This window comes from Spea bombifrons, chromosome 5, assembly GCF_027358695.1.
Source record: "Spea bombifrons isolate aSpeBom1 chromosome 5, aSpeBom1.2.pri, whole genome shotgun sequence".
Taxonomy (NCBI): Eukaryota; Metazoa; Chordata; class Amphibia; order Anura; family Pelobatidae; genus Spea; species Spea bombifrons.
In genome coordinates this window covers 38,007,509-38,025,816 of record NC_071091.1, presented here as the reverse complement: position 1 = coordinate 38,025,816, position 18,308 = coordinate 38,007,509, and the positions used below count along the sequence as shown (strand labels likewise).

General features: G+C 38.8%; 1 protein-coding gene across 1 annotated transcript in view; it reads left to right on the top strand.

Annotated features, from left to right (window-relative positions):
• BBS9 (Bardet-Biedl syndrome 9) overlaps window positions 1–18,308 on the top strand; it is a 220,222-nt gene that overhangs the window by 173,977 nt on the left and 27,937 nt on the right. Inside the window, exon 19 of the mRNA XM_053468017.1 lies at window positions 9,699–9,881. Within this exon, the coding sequence (XP_053323992.1) occupies window positions 9,699–9,881 (183 nt within the window). The remainder of the gene's footprint in view (window positions 1–9,698; window positions 9,882–18,308) is intronic.

Below are 18,308 nucleotides of genomic sequence, written 5' to 3'. Positions count from 1 at the left end.
CCCCAAGTATTACCCGAGTCCTGAGCAATTATTGTTACAGTCCTGCCTGAAAAGATTTAAATATTTGAGTTTTTAAAATCTGTAATTACTTATTTTTTTTCGTTTCATCTATATTGCATGGACGAAGGCACCATGAGTTGTTATCATGTTATCATGTATATGCGCTCCGTAAAGTGTGATATAGATGAAGGCAAGCCTGTTAGTTAACAAGACTTAACTACCAAAAAAACAATATTATTACTTACCATATGACCACTGATAAGCGTGGTTGATCGGGTATTAGACTTGAGCCAATCCTGGTTCATCCATCTATAATAAAATCCATAGATTACCAAAATTAAGACTATAGAATACTGCTCATGGTTTGTAATAGTCTGCAGACTGTTTAAACCTTTGCTTGTTTCCTTGTGTTTTAGCTTACAAATACATATCAAAAAGAAACCTTAGAATTGCCAAATGCAAATAAATGTCTTGGCTTTGTATATTTGACTGTCCTTGTGGGAATATTTCAATACAGACTTGCAAGCCTGTTCAAATCCTCAACTACCTACAACACAACAATTTATTAAATAAAATTTGTTGCACCCTACAGAATTGGTGTGTGCTGTCTTCCATGTCTGTAGTCAAGTGTTGCTCTGTGTCTCAGAATTATCTAGAAGATTGTCAAATTACCCCTTTGCGAAGCACTTTACAATCACTTTGTGAAGCACTTTATAATCACAGTTGTTTTTAACATCTATAAATCCATAGCATGTTTTTTTTTGCTTGCTTATACATTTTTTTTTTTTGGCTGATATAATCTGAATTAAATTTGTTATGTTAGTCACGGTAATGATTTCAAGGCCTTTTGCTGTTTTTTTTTTTTATTATTGTTTTGGACGAACTACTCTTTTTCTCTTTTCTGTAATCTCATAAGATTTGTAGACTTTGTATTTATAATTACTTTACAACCAATCCAACATGAATTGCCAGTTGGATTTATTTAATACTGTTTTTTGTTTTATTTCACCTATGAAATAAAATGTCACATTTTTTAACATCAGAAACAATGTAATATATTTTAATTATACTACGGTATGTAATAGCGAGGCACTCAGCGATATAAAAAACCCACCCCAGGAAGCACTGTGACCACTCTGGACGTTGTCGTTTAACGAAATAGTTTCCAATAGGGTCTCTCCAGACCCTCCTGAGGACAGGTACTACATTCAACCATGCAAGTCAATGGAGCCCAGCTTTCTAATAACAATGTGATTATATTGTAAAATAGTAAAATATTAAAAAATGATTTAAAACATGAAAAAATTTAAAACTGTGGTAACATTTATAAAATAATTATGCAGGGATGTCACCATCAGGGGAACCATCCCGTTCCAACAAAATGTGAAAAAAGCCCAAAACAAATTAAAAAAATTACAGTTTACTTTTATGAGCAAGTGCTAAAATTAGCGCTGCATCTTCCCAGAAATCCTGACAGGAAAGAGTTAAAATACTAGCATTTCAAATACCCAAGGGGTAAAAAAAAATGAATGGTTTGATGGGATAATTGGAGTGGCCAGTTTCAAAGATGTCCCAAATAGGGCATAGGCACAGACTGACCAAAATGAAAAAAGCGCACTATCCAAATGTGGCCTTTTAGCATGGGTTTGTCTGATTGTTTAAGAGCTAAAAGGCTGTACTCATGAGATGTTGCTGAATGCATATTGGGGTGTTTAAAAGTAACATACAGAAGAAGTGGTAAATTTATACATAAAGTATGTGTGTGGTAAAAAAAGAAAAAATACTGTCATTTGAAATACCTTCGTGTCTTGTTTTGAAAAATATATGATTTGATGGGGAAAAAAACTGACCAGCTTCAACTTTGCCCCAAATAGGACATGGTGGCAGAAGGACCAGATGTCAACGTTTTAAGTTAAAAAATGTGCACTTCCCAAATGTGGCGTTTTACCTCCAAAACACCCCAACAAATCTCATGGAAATGGTTAAAATATCAGCATTTGAAATAACTCGGGGTGTATAGTTTTCTAAAATATGGTTGATGGGGGTAAGAATTAGCCAACTTCAAAGATGGCCCAATTAGGACATAGGGACAGTAGGACAGTTCCAAGTTAAAAAATGCACACTTCCCAAATGTAGCTTCTTACCTGGCACAAAGTTTGACAAAAGGGTGGTAGTAGAATTAGTGCATGGAAAGGGTTAAAATACCAGCATATGAAATACCTTGGGGTATCTAGTTTTCAAAACTATATGGTTGATGGGGGTAGCCAGCTTCAAAGATGTCCGAAATAGCACATGGGCGCAGAATGACCAGATTTGGAAAATAATTACTTTGAAATAGCAAAATGTTACTTGTACTTTTTGCCTTATAACTTGCAAAAAAAGCAAATGTAAAAACGTAGAATCTATTTAGCAGGTGTTTTTAATTAGCTTTTTTGATGAGAAACATTTTTCAAGTAAAGGTGAAGAAGGGTACAAAAAAACCCCAAAAAACATCCTGGTTGTTCCCTGCCAAAGTCAATTACAGCTGAAAATCTCTGGATAAACTAGATGGATCTCTATAAGCTTGGCACATTTAGCCACTGGGATTTTTGCCCATTCTTCAAGGCAAAACTAGTCCAGCTCCTTGAAGTTGGATGGGAGCCGCTGGTGTACAGCAATCTTTAAGTCGTACCACAAATTGTAAATTGATTGAGGTCTGGGCTTTGACTAGGCTTTCCCCAGATTTTTTAAAATTTCCCCTTAATGGGTGCCCCTCTCTTGGCCGGTTTGTTGTGATTCCATATTCTTTCCATTTCTTAATAATGAATTTAATGGTACTCTGTGGGATGTTCAGAGTTCCGGATATTTTTTTTATAACCCATCCCTGATCTGTACTCCTCACAACGTTGTCCTTGACCTGTTTGGAGAGCTCCTTGGTCTTCATGGTGCCGCTTGATTGGTGGTGCAATGCAACAAAATGGGATAAATGCCAAGGGAGTAAATGCTCTGAAAAATACCCCTAGTCTTATATTCGAGGTTGTCTCATAATCATACCTCAAATTGAGGTCTGACTATAAGACTAAGATCCAGATCCCCTTCATAGAAGCCCCGGCGGAAGTGCCCGCAGCAGCGGAGGTTGTCTGCACGCTGGTGAACATTGTGACAAGATCTTCCGATGCTCAGTCATAGAAGCCCCAGCAGAACTAACAGGCAGCCGCGTTGTCTACGCTCATCGCGCAGACATCACCAGGGAGACTGAAGTGCGGGGGACAAGTCTAGGGATTCAGATGGTAAGTCATCGAGGGTCAGAGTGGCATATGGGGGGTATAAGGCATATCAGAGAGGCAGGGTGGCATATAGGGGGGTATAAGGCATATCTGGTTATTTTTCAAAAATATGGTTGATGGGGGGTAAATTAAATTAGCCAGCTTCAAAGATGGCCCTTATAGGAGGGTATAAGGCATATCCAGGGGCAGAGTGACATATAAGGGGGGTATAAGGCATATCTGAGGGGCAGAGTGGCATATATGGGGTATAAGGCATATTTGGGGCAGAGTGGCATATAGGGGGCATAAGGCATATCTGGAGGCAGAGTGGCATATAGGGGATACAAGGCATTTCTGGGGTAGAGTGGCATATAGGGGGTATATGGCATATCTGGGAAGCAGAGTGGCATATCAGGGAGGCAGAGATGCATATAGCGGGGTATAAGGAATTTCTGTGAGGCATATAAGGTGGTAGAAGGCATATCTGGGGGGCAGAGTGGCAAGCCTGGGGGTAGATATGCATAACTAGTGGGCAGGCTGGCAAATAAAAGGAAATAAAAAATCATTTTTATCATAGTTTTTATTAAATATGAAAAAATAGTTTACATGCGAATTCATATTTACTAGTAAAACTTTTTTCCTATAGGGTAGTCTTATATTCAAGCTTTTTCTTTTTTTCCCCTAAATTAATATTCAAATTTTGGGGGGTCGTCTTATAATCGGGATCGTCTTGTAATCGAGCAAATACGGTAGATAGCACTAATTATGTCTGATTCGGGCTCTTTAGGTGCATGATTAGACAAATAAATTTTTTGTAATTTCGATATCAACTTTTTTTCCTGAAATCCGGTTCTCAAGGAAAGTGGCATTGCCCAGTGTTTTAACAGTGAGTAGTTTAACTATTATCCAATTAACATATGCAATGACACATTAATGTATTAAGAGCCTAAGTCGTGTGTTTGAAGGCTCAAGACAGTGGCCTAGTTCGATGGTAGCACGATTTACACAAAAATGTAAAGTCTTTGCAGAAGAAGCACTGGCAAAAAAATGGCTAGGGTGCCGCTCGGACCAAGTCCATAATTACCCCTTCCCCTGATATGTTGTCCCTGATATGTTTTATTCTGGGGCTCAACAAAGTCCGGAAGCAAGACCGTTCAGACTTGTAGCAACATGAGATACTTGCCTAGAAAATAGAAACAAAATATGATGTGAGATAAGAACCATTTGACAAATCTAGTCTAGTTATTCTGTTGTTCTATTATTCCTTTATTCTCAACACATTAAACATTACTTCAAATTGTTAGTAATGCATTGCTTTACAACATTTTTCATCTTAATCTATTTAAAGTGTAAAACAGATTGAGTTTAATAAAATAGTTTTTTTTCCACTGTGTGGCTGCAATAATTACACTTGATTGTAATTACTATATTTCAGACTATACATACTTGAAACCATTATGCAGTATGTTTGTGTGTAAAAATATACTTTTATTACACTTGGAAGAAAATTATCTTCAGTGAAGTCCAAGCATATACACATCTGGAACTGTTCTTTCTCTTGAAAAGCAGTTTGATCTCTGGGGAGAACATGATTCAAGTTGTAAGAAAATATATACCTGTGTTGCCCAGGTGCTTGTCTGACCTTTATCTAGAAATAAGTAACTTCTCATCACTTGAAGATGTCTGAAATGCCTCCCCCTTTGAATGGCTTGAACACCACAAGTGCACATTGTGCATTTAAATATGTGATAATATAACATGCAGTTCAATCACTTTGGCTAATATCCAATAGGGATAAAGGGAAGATGCAAGTTACTATTTCCCAGTGCTTATTTTCCACTAGACTTGCTTATCTTGCGCTTGGCACATCTTTTGGCTAATATAACAGCTTTCTGTTAAAAGCATCTGCAATAGATTTGTTTTAATTCACTGGCATGTTATTTTCTGAATAATTTGCAGCAGCTGTAAAGTTAGATAAGATACAAGTATATGTTTTTGGGTTCTTTTTTTCTTCACAACATAGCATACACTTTACAAAATGCATTTGGTTGTCTGCTTAACGTGTTTTCACCAAGTTTGTGGGTAAGTTGCAGTCAGTTAAAACCTTTCAGTTTCCAAACATTACTACACATTTTGAAGGTCCAGGCCTGCCAAGTTACTCCTGCTACTACTGATGAATCGGCCATTAGTTATAAGAACTGATACGTTCACAAAGGCATTCTGAATCTTATCAGAATTCTGAGAATCTTTTGCTGCTTCACAATATTATCGATGCTCATTTGGCCTCTGGAATTTCATCTGAACTTATCCAGTGCTAGCAAAAGAATGGAAAACATTGTAACAGAAATATGTTTATACTATGACATTTTGTACTGCACTGTCATACTGGCGCCATTCTATTACTTACAAAACATGGACGTATTACGATGTGGACAATTTTGTGCTAACAAAGCAGTTCTTTCAGGCTTAGCCGGGTAAAGATCAGATGATCCTATTCTTAACAAGATCAAAAGTATTTAGTCAGACGCTACCTTGTGAATACACTTTACAGGGACTATTGTGGCATGGTGATATCTTATCTCTGCACTGGCTTTGGAATGTAGAAATTAAATGTGAGAGGATTACTTGACTTATGTAAGCACTGATAAACCCCACATCTCAATTCTGCTCATCATCCAAGCCACCTTTGCAGTTTGAGTGTTTTACAGTAAGCCCTATCTATCACTATTTATAAAATCTATCTATATTTTTTTTCCATCTGTCTAATAAATTATCCAGCTCAATTGATTTAAAAAAAATATTTGTACAGCTTTTGCAATTTAATTGTTCACGTTATAGGTCACAATAAAGGTGGAAAAAGTTCTGACATGATTTATCTTTGTCTCATTCTTTAACATCACAAGAACCTGGCATTTTAACAGGGGTGTGTAGACTTTTTATATCCACTGTACCTGGTTTTATTAATTAAACTAAACAATTGTCACATGTTTAAAACATGTTAACAAAGCATATTGATGTGTTTCTGGTTTAAGTGGGGTTTTTGGACCCCAGAGTGCTCTTTATTTATTATTATTATAATAGCTTTTATTTATAAAGCCCCAACAATCTACGCAGCACATAATACAATACATATATTCAAGGGGTATGACAAGTCGAGAATTGACGGACTAAGACAAACCGATACATTAGGACAGTAATCAAGCCATCCCTAGTTCCAGAATACAAATGTTTGACAGTTTATCAATTCATGTCTTGAGAAATTCATGAACAGGGCCGGATTAAGGCATAGGCCTCGACCAGCTGGGGGGCCTCGCAACAGCACGGGTTTGCCGTCAGGGTGACCACATGTCCCGGATTGCCCGGATTTTTTTTGACCCGTATTAGAGAGCGCTGAACGGTCGCTCATGAAGTTTTCATCAACCCTTCGGCACGCCTCTCGCTCGGTCACAGTGCCTGCATGTCATTCACTGTCAGCAGTGAATGACATGCAGGCACAGAGTATAACAGAGTATAAGCCTCACGCTCCCACCGTGGGACTTCTGGAAGATAAGAACTACAAAGGGGGAGATAGTGGGAAAAGAGGGTTTAGTGATGGTTAGTAAGAATATTGAATTAATGTGTGGATGAATTGTCTGAATGAGTGAGAGAATGAATGAATTAATGTGTGGATGAATTGTCTGAATGAGGGAGAGAATGAATTAATGTGAGGATGAATTGTCTGAATGAGGGAGAGAATTAATGATTGTGTGAACGAATTATGTGAATGAAAGTGTGAATATAAAATGTATTGGCAGCAGGGTCTAATATTTATATATATTGACAGCAGGGGCTAATATTTATATAAGTCGGCAGCAGGGTCATATATTGATATATATCGGCAGCAGAGTCTAATATAAATATATGTCGGCAGCAGGGGCTATTATTAAAGAAACTGCCTACAATGTCTAATCCGGCCCTGTTCATGAATGACCTGAAATGTCACATTCTGCTAGAAAATGATGCAATACTCAATTGGTCCTTCAGCCTTTGCTTTTTGAAGAATATAGAGTACTGTACTTCACTTTATGCAGTTTTCTTTGCTGAAATGGGTGCCAGGCTTTTTTGCAAGATTATTGTGAGGATACAGGAACAGTTCTCCTGAAACAGCTCAGAATATTGCTCAAATCTAGCACACTGTAAAATGGAACAATATGAGTGCTAATCTGTCCCTCTTGGGTGCAGTGTTCTGTGTCACTCGCTTACAAATTGTTACTTCTTTCCTGTAATCAATTTTCTCCCGTCTCTCAGCAGTCATAAATAGAATGGATTCATTTCAAATGCATTTTAATAAGGAATTTACTTTGTTCATTTAACCTGTGCATTTCTTTCCATCATCTGATTTACTGCGTTATGGAACCTGTCTTTGGAGGCTTGCGACATAATAGTAGATCTTTCGTTAAACTAAAAAGTATCATGTGATATGTTAACTCAACAGTGTTATGCTCCACTGCCCTGTTTTACATTTGACAGTTAATGTATTAAAAAAATCCTTTTTAAGATGTTTGTGTGTATATATATATATATATATATATTAGGGCTGCAACTAACGATTATTTTAATAATCGATTAGTTGGCCGATTATTTTTTCGATTAATCGATTAATCGGATAAAAAAATACATTATTTTAAATTGAAGAAAAATTGCAATAAAAAACGTACAATTTACACTTTCATCCCTTTATTGCAATGGCCTCTCTCTATTCACCTTCTTATTTTACTGACATAATAATAAAAGCTACAAGAACCCAAACACAGTGCTTCTCAAACTAGGTTTTAATACAAAGTTATTAGTAAATATTAATTCATATGTTAACTATTTTTCATATTTAATAAAAACTGAGAAAAAAGCCTTGTTTAAATTATTTTATTTACCAAACTGCCCCCAGTTATGCACATCTGACCCCCAGCTTGCCACTCTGCCCCATATATGCCTTATACCTCTTATATGCCAAATTCCACTGTGCCCCCTGATATGCCACTGTGCCCCTGATATGCCTTATACTCCTTATATGCCAGTGATATGCAACTGAGCCCCCTGATATACCTTTTACCCCCAGATTTGTTTTATGCCCCCCTGATATGCCTAATATCGATGTCTTATACCCCCTATATGCCACTGAGCCCCCTGATATACCTTTTACCCCCAGATATGTTTATGCCCCCCTGATATGCCTAATATCCATATGCCTTATACCCCCTATATGCCCTAAAAATTCATAATACTCCCCATACACCACTATAACTCACCCATACACCACTCTGGCTCCTCCCCCTCACATACACCACTCTGGCTCCTCCCCCGCCCATACACCACTCTGGCTCCTCCCCCGCCCATACATCACTTTGGCTCCTCCCCTCCCATACATCACTTTGCCTCCTCCCCCTCCCATATACCACTCTGCCTCCTCCCCCTCCCATATACCACTCTGGCTCCTCCCCTCCCATACATCACTCTGGCTCCTCCCATACTCCACTCTGCCTCCTCCCATACATCGCGTTGGCTCCTCCCCCTCCCATACATCACTTTGCCTCCTCCCCCCTCCCATACTCCACTCTGCCTCCTGTGAACCTCCGTTTCTGACAAGACACCAGGGAGCCGGGTAGAGAGGCAGAGTGGCGTATGAGAGGGGGAGGAGCCAGAGTGGTTTATTGGAGGGTGGCTCCCATACACCCCTCTGACTCCTCCCCCCTCCCATACACCGCTCTGCCTCTCTACCCGGCTCCGTTACTGAAGGCACTTTCATTGCAGCTTCATAGAAGCCACAGTGTAAGTGAAGGGCAGTAACGGAGTCTGTCTGTGCGATGCAGAGAGGATGATTCTCTGTCAGCCGGTGGGGGTCTGCATCGCACAGACAGACTCCGTTACTCACCTTCACTTACACTGAGGCTTCTATGAAGCTGCAGGGAAAGTGCCTGTCAGTAACGGTGCCGGGTAGAGAGGCAGAGTGACGTATGGGAGGGGGGAGGAGGCAGATGGGAGGGGGAGAGAGACGGAAGTGAGAGACCGGCTGACAGTGAGGGGAATCCAGGTCTCCTGCAGCGTTGCGGGGGATCTGGATTCCGGTGTTATAATCCGATCTCTGTTTGAGGTCGGATTATATAAAGAGAGGAGTTTTTCAGAGCATTTGCTCTGAAAAAAACCTCTTTTTATAATCGATAAAAATCGATCCGATTAATCGATGATGAAATTCGTTGACAACGATTTTCATAATCGATTATTATCGATTTTATCGATTAGTTGTTTCAGCCCTAATATATATATATTTCCTTTAAGTCATGGTCAAATAAAATAATGGTGACAGATAAGGACAAAAAGCCCTTAACATTATGTTTCAATTATTTAAAGTTGAATTATGTATGTTAATCAAATTTAATTATTACAGGTCATCATATTTGTTGTATGTTCATTGTGCAGGTAACTGGTATAGCAGATGCTGCTGAGGAATGCCAACGCAAATTGTTCAGAGGCTTCACGAGACTCAAGAGTGCTACACAGCTGATTGTTTTGCTTATAGGACTATGGCAGAAGCTTAGCAAGGACCAGGTGGCCATTTTGGAAGCAACATTTTTACCATTACACAAAGACAATCAAGAGCTGGTAAGACACAGGGTGTTTATGTTTTCTTAACCTTTGTTGTAGAAGATTATTTGTATTGAACTAACAGCATATGTATTTTGTTAGATGTACATGTTTTTTTTTTTTGAAAATGCATATTTTTTAGGACCAGGTTTTAGCATCTTTGAATGTATTTATTAAAACATATTAGAGCTTGCATATCTGCAAAAATGCTTTTGAAGACATTGAGAGTAAAAAGTGAGGTTCTGTTTTACCTTCCTAAAGTTGAGTTCACTACCAGATGCCAAAACCAGCTCAAATAATAAGTACCCTGTGCTGAGCTTACCTTCTATCACCAATTTCAACCACAAGAAAAGGATAACTTGATGATGTGGTAAAAACATTAGCTGTATTCATAATTCTGTACTTATGTGCAGTGAATTGTAAAAGGTAGGATTTGATCCCATTGTTCAAAAAATAGGCGCATTGAAAGTATAGATGTACTCAATAAATTTGCCATCTTACTATATCAAAAATGTCCTTTTGTAGGCAACTTGCAGGAAACTTGAATGTAAAAAGTCTAAACTGGCCATCAGCGATTAGCCCAACATGAGATGTTTCTTGATCCCCTGACTACTTTAATCCCAAGATAACATTTAAATAACATTCCTAATGAAATATTTATGCAATTGATAATCTGTTTTACCATTCATTATTTCTTGTTTTCACTACCCATGATATCATAGACATTTTAATGATCTTTTAAACCTTAAAAAATATATAAAGCATTTCTTGCCACTGATTGCTTGAAGCTGTCATTCAGTGGCAGGAAAGTGTTCCAATTGAAAGCAATAGGAGAATTTTCACACATGTGCTCTGAGGTCTAAACATATGCGTGCATGTAGCAATCACCAGAGCCGAGGTAACTACCTGGAGATGTGTTCAGCTGAACACATCTCCTGCAGGGCATTTAGCTAGGGGGGTGGGAAAAAAGGCAAATACATTTACTGGGATTCTGTAGAATTCCCCAATGCATTTCCAAAATGAACCGCATGAAAATTAAAAGGAACCATGCATTTACCATATGCATTAAAATGCATATGATGGTAGAGTGCCCTAAAAGTTTAAATTGTGTTCAATTAATCCAGTAGCTGTGCTACTAAATCATTTGTATTGAATGCCTGGCTCCATGTTCATAAAAGCCAATGTGAATACCTTTGAAATCTGAATGTAATTTAAGCAGTCGGTTTGCAACAAGCCCCGCTCCAGACATGTTGACCGCATTCACAAACTTAATTAATTTGTCAAACTTAAAACAGTTTACAGTTTCCCACAAAAGGCACTTAAGTGAAGCTTTGGTGAAAAAGAAAAGAAGCTCTTCAGATATGTTTATTTTGTTCCAGTATTTTATTTATTTTTCTTGTGTGCTTTTGTTGATTGAATGTACCAAAGCAAAAGGGAAACCATGTTAGATCAATGGATTAAAAAAGAAAACATAGAAAATATGTCTAGTGAAAGAGAGGAAATATTCTATACAGTACCAAACATTATTACATCTTTTATATTTGCCCTCGTGATTGTATCTTTACAGTTTCCTTAACTCTCTTGGATTGCATCTAAGACCCACAAGTTTTAGATTATACCTATTTGTTCTAACATTTTCCATCATGTACTTAAATCTCTTAATGTAATTAAATGTTTCTATTGCATCTCCTCTCTCTTCTTCTTTCCCCCTATCCTCATATGTGCGTGTATATATATATATATATATATATATATATATATATATAAAATCATGTTTGACTGTATATGTTATGGTTGTATATATATCTGAACAATTTGCAACTGACACAAGTTTTGTCTGTTTCGGATGTTTACCAAGATAAAGTCAAGTTATAGTTAAATAATGAATATTGGCTTAAGGTGCTTAATGTGTAGCCCCCCTACTTTTTAAGGGACAATTGGCTCAAAAGCTGTTTCGTGGACAGTTGTGGGCTATTCCTTTGTTGTTTCTTCATCAAATAAGCAGGTAAATGGTCTGGAGTTGATTCAAGGTGTGGCATTCGCATTTGGAAGCTGTTGCTGTTAACCCACAACATGCGGTCAAAGGAGCTCTCAATGCATGTGAAACAGGCCATCTTTAAGCTTGAAATAAAAAAGAAAAAATCCATCAGAGAAATAGTAGGAACATTAGGAGTGCCCAAATCAACAGTTTGGTACATTCTGAGAAAAAAAAAAGAATGCACTGGTGAGCTCTGCAACTCAAAAAGGCCAGGACTTCCACAGAAGATGGATGATAGTAGGATCCTTTCCATGGTAAAGAAAAACCCCTTCACACCATACAGCCAAGTGAAGAACATTCTCCAGGAGGTAGCTATATCATTAATCAAGTCTGCCATAAAGAGAAGACTTCACGAGAGCAAATACAGAGGGTTCACCACAAAGTACAAACCATTCGTAAGCCTCAAGAGTAGAAAGGCCAGATTAGACTTTGCCATAAAAAAAACATCTAAAAAAAGCAAGCCCAGTTCTGGAACAACATTCTTTAGAGGAAACTAACTTCAACCTGTACCAGAATGATGGGAAGAAAAAAGCATGGAGAAGGCTTGGACTCCCCTAGACCTCTAAAGGTGTGCTGTGGACTCTGGCACCAGGTTGTTAGCAGCATCCTGTTGCCATGAGTTCTCCAGATAAGCGATGAACATGCAACCGGCTATCCACGTGATGTAAACGACAATGTGATTCATCAGACCAGGCCACCTTCTTCCATTGCTCTGTGGTCCAGTTCTTATGCTCTCATGCCCATTGTTTGGCCTGACTGGCCCCCAAACACAACAAACTGTGATGTTCTGTATGTTCTGACACCTTTCTATCAGAACCAGCAATTTGAGCTAGATTACCTCGTCTGTTGGATTTGACCACACTTCCCAGTCTTTTCCCCACACATGCATCAGTGAGCCTTGGACGCCCATGACCCTTTCACGGTTTACTGCTTTTCCTTTTTGGACCACTTTTTATAGGTACTGACCACTGCAGACCAGGAACACCCCACAAGAGCTGCAGTTTTGGAGATGCTCTGATCCAGCCATCTAGCCATCACAATTTGACAATTGTGAAAGACGCACAGATCCCTACGCTTGCCCATTTTTCCTGCTTCTAACACATCAACTTTGATGACGTAATGTTCACTTGCTGCCTAATATATCCCATCCACTTACAGGTGCCATGATAACCAGATTATTAGTGTTATTCACTTCACCTGTCAGTGGTCCTAATGTTAGGGCTCGGTATATGTATGTGTATGTATGCGTGTGTGTATATATACATATATACATATATATATATATATATATATATATATGGGTAGTAGAAGTATTCTGGGTAGGCGCATGCAAATAAGGTTAACAATTATCACCTTTGCCTCTATATCCACTTTATACATGGATCCCTTGAAAGTAATTGCCTGCTGTACGAGACAGCCTTTAGACATATTTAATAATAAATAATGCTTCTACTACCCCTTAATTTTAGGTGGAAGGGTTTTCAATCACCTTTACCTGCCATAACTTTTGTTATTGGTATTTTTCGTCCTTCTCCAAGCCTCAAATAGTGAGCCAGTATCAGAACCTCATGCTGACGAGTCCCGTTAAGGACAAAACAGCTGTCCATGAGGGGTAATCTTGCTACTGCACCTCTTAACCCGGGTTCTGTCTAAAGGCTGTCTTGCACAGCGGGTATTTACCTTAATGGGATCCGTGTATAAAGTGGATATAGAAGTAAAAGGTAATCATTGTTGACCTTATTTGCATTTGCCTACCCATAATTTCTTGTGGTTGTGGCAGCACCATGGGATTTCTGGGAAAAAAAACAAGGACGTACAACAGATAGTGTAATATGTCCTGAGGAAGGCTCTATACCAGATTTGCAATGTTGACTCAAATAAAATACATTTATTTTTCTATTAAGTCCTGAGAGTGTGTCAATATTTCTGAATTCTTTATATCGCTGGTCACTGGAGGCACTCGGACAGTTTAACATATGGTGAATATAGTATGCTGATCACCATAAACTATATCATACGTTTAATTTGCATATTGAAAATATGGCATCAGAATTCCTCAGGTAATATTGTTGGGCAGTAGTTTGTGTCAATAAACAAATGCATTGGAAGTGTAAATTACCCATTTACTGTGGTGTTCATTTATAAAATTTCTGCTTCCTAGAGTTTGACGCCAAATAGTAACAATAATGCTTTCTTTATACTAAGGTTTATAATTACAATTGATTAATAGTAACTTGAATAGTTCTTATTGTAGCTGTGCTGAAACGATTTGGCAAAGTCAAGCATGAAAATATCTTCAGGAAATAACTTTTACAAAGAGAGTAGCTTTTCATTATGTCTTCTGTTCTTTATTTGGAAAAACCTAAGGCAGATATGCATTATATGTATTTAGCAAAAAAGTGTACCCAACACTTTTAATAAGATTTTGAAAATAAATGAACCAATTAAATAAGCTGGAGAGGCATATATCGCTTTGCACCAAAAAGCTCATATGTTGAGCAAATAAGCTTATGCTCTTAAAATGTTTAATCAATAAAAATAATACACCATTTCCTTCTCCTATGACAACAAATCAATGAAAATCTTGCATTTGTATCACGTGACCACAAGCTACAGTCAAGCATTTGTTGAGAAAATATAAACAGGGCAGAATTTGACATGATTCATATTTATTTCATAAACCGTGTTATTAAGGTTACATTCAGCATGTAGAGACCTGAACATTTCACAATAAGACTGTACGCTCAAGTTATTTAATATTTACATATTTAAGTACTTAAGTATTAAAGAAAATTCTTTAGTATGCATTTATGTTATGGAGCAACTGTAGCTCCTCAGTCTGATTTTCCACACCAGTCTTGGCTACTTAAAAAGCCATGCATTGGCAGGAAACCATTCCAGCTAAATCAGTGGGAAAGCCAAGTCTAAATCCCTCCATGCATTTGCAAGGGGGGTGATAATATAAATGGGGCTATAAGGGACATATTGTATTGTATCATAATATAAGGGACATATTGTACCTTTAAACACCACATAAACATGTAGTGGTAGCTATGATAAGTCAGGCACATATTAAAGGGTGCTTGAGATCATCATGGTCTCTGCCTTGCAGTGAATTCCTACAAGTCTGGTTGTGGTTTTGTCACAATTACCATGATGGTTTAACTATTTTTATATGTTTACAGAAGAGAATTTTAGCCTCTGGTCTCAGAACCTGTGCTGAGTTTTTGTTACATCAGGCTATCTCATGTTAAGAATAAAAAGAAAAATAGCAAGGACTCATATGCTTTAACCTAGAATCTTCTCCCTAAACAGGATATGTGATAGTTATACTCTCAAGCTCGTTGCGTGTAATTGCTTTAAAAGCTTCTGTGTTTTCTTGAATGTACCTTGGAATGTTTAACATTTGATAATGTTTATAAATATAATGGATTTTTTTTAATGTAATCTAATGTTTGAATGATAGCATTATGTTTCTTGCTTCAAAAAACTACAGGTTATTCTTTAAAAAATGGGAGGTTTGGTTTGCTTGCCTGTAATCTAGTTTCATTGCTTGGGACTGAGAAGTGGCTCTCCTTGTTAGAAATCTATGCATTCTTTAACCTAAATGTAAAATTACATTAGGTATAAGTAAAACATGAGTGACAAGAATGTGTGTTTTAACAATACGAGAGGACTACTAGAGTGTCTCTCTAGAACTCTTGTATGATTTAGTAGCTACAAGAGATCTATAAATATATCCTTGTAGAGTTTGCCATAGACAGTAATCACTTCTAGTTGATATTGTAAAAATGATATAAAGACTCCGCCTCTACCTACACATTGATCTTCAACTCTTCTTCCTCCATTGTTTCAAGAAGAAGAACCTACAGCACTTAAATTCAAACATCTGTCATCGATTGATGGTGTATGTATGTATGCTTTGTATAATAAATCTGTTTAAGAAGACATACAAGCTGTGAGTACCACTGAACAACATGCAGGCATCTGCATGTACCTCTAGCTTCAGCTAGCTAGTGTTAATGAATCCATTATCAGAAAAATACTGACAAACATGAGATTCATGGAAGAAACAAATGCTCTGTAAGAAAAACATGAATGCCTGTGTCGAGTTTGCAAAAAAAGCACCTGCTCCTTCTCAAGAGGTCTAGAACAGTACTTTATTGACAGATGTGTCAAAAGTGGAACTTTTTGAGGGACTTGGACCCTGTTACTTATGGCAAATCATACCAGTGGCCAAGCGTGGGTAATGGTAGTGTCATGGTTTGCGATGCTTTGCTATATCAGGATCTAGAAAACATGTTATCATTGCAGAAACCACATGTACTGCTTTGTATCAGATTCTGGAGGAGATGTCCATCTCTCCATCAGCCATAGTATCACAATGGAATGGCATGACCTAGGCTCCGTTAAAGCTGTTCTGTATGAAGAAATGAGCCAGTTTTACTCTGTTAGACTGATCAATAACTACAGGAAGCATTTGGATTGTAGTTATTGCTGCTAAAAGTGGCACAACCAGGGTTTGTGAGAGAGGGTGTGACAGAGCCTGTCCTGTGTGTGTTTGAGTGTCGGTGGGACAGAGCCTGTCGTGGTGTGTTTGTCTGGCTGTCGGTGTGGCAGAGCCTGTCCTGGTTTGTGTGTTTGGGTATGGCAGAGCCTGTCCTGGTGTGTGTGTTTTTGTGTCGGTGTGGCAGAGCCTGTCCTGGTGTGTGTGTTTGGGTTTTGGTGTGGCAGAGCCTGTCCTGGTGTGTGTGGGTGTCAGTGTCGCAGAACCTGTCCTGGTGTGTGTGTTTGGGTCTCGGTGTGGCAGAGCCTGTCCGTGTGTGTGTCGGTGTGGCAGAACCTGTCTTTGACAGAATGGCCCCAAGGTAGTCAGGTAGTCATACAAGACCCCAAGGTAGTCAGAGATGGCTCCAGCCTGGCTGCCAAACAGAGATTGCACAGGCAAGAACTCCATTGTGTAAACTAATCCCATTAACAGGATGGCTGCCAGGGGTATATTCAGTAGCTAAAGGGGATTAAAGGTTGGGTTGTCTACATGTACCTTTTTATCAATGTTAATTTATGTTAATGAAGTTCTGTGGCTATATGAATCTATGTTTTACATCAATAAACTGTTCATTCCTGCTGTACTCAATTCTAGGTAGTTGTGTGTCTACTTATTGGGTACACATAGCAGGGTTCCAAGGTGTGCATGCTGGCTGGTGCTGGAAGTTATTCCGGGGACAACAGGAGGATACATGTGGGTGATCTCTGGGAGTTTCTACAGCTCTCTTGGTGAACCCGTTACACTGTCCTTGTGTGTGTGTCGGTGTGGCAGAGCCTGTCCTGGTATGTGTGTGTTTGGGTGTCGGTGTGGCAGAGCCTGTCCTGGTGTGTGTGTGTGTTTGGGTCTCTGTATGGCAGAGCCTGTAATTGTGTGTGTGTGTGTGTCTGGGTGTCGGTGTGGCAGAGCCTGTTCTAGTGTGTGTGTTTTGGTGTCGGTGTGGCAGAGCCTGTCCTGATGTGTGTGTGTTTAGATGTCGGTGTGGCAGAGCCTGTCCTGATGTGTGTGTGTGTGTGTTTGGATGTCGGTGTGGCAGAGCCTGTCCTGGTGTGTGTGGTTGGATGTCGGTGTGGCAGAGCCTGTCCTGGTGTGTGTGGTTGGGTGTCGGTGTGGCAGAGCCTGTCCTGGTGTGTGTGTTTGAGCGTCAGTGTGGTAGAGCCTGTCCTGGTATGTGTGTCTGGGTGTCGGTGTGGCAGAGCCTGTCCTGGTGTGTGTTTGGGTGCCGGTGTGGCAGAGCCTGTCCTGTCATCTTTGGTCATCTGTTTCCTGGCATTTTACTCACTATTTATTTTTTACTTACCAGAGCTAAAATGTCCTCCTGAATATGTAGTCACTTTAGAGGACAAAACATTCTAGGCCCAGAAATCAGTGAAAGGAAAAGTACAGGTTTTGTGTTTTCTCTATTTTAATCTGCGTATTTTATCAAAAAGGGTTTGTCTCAGTAAATTGTGGCTTTAGGCGTCCCGTGTATGATTACTTTTTTTTTTTACTCCCAATCCTGTCACATTTCATCAATATGCGTTAGAAAATCAGGAAAAGATGGGCATGGGTGGTGGGCTGATTTGGTGGTGCAATGGGCCACTAGACTTGCCCCCTCCCCTGCCCCATGGGTATTTAAAATGCTAGTATTCAAACTTATTCCATGCTAGGCTTTTTGGTAAAACAGCCCCATACAATTATCCCTTCTTTACCAAACTTTATAGTTTTATAACTTTATAGACTCACCTATCAGACTGCCAAACAGAGAAGCTTGATTAATCACTGCAGAGAACACATTTTCTTTGCTCCAGAGACCAGTGATGGCATACTTTACACCACTCGATCCAATACTTGACATTGTACTTGGTGAAGTGAGACTTGC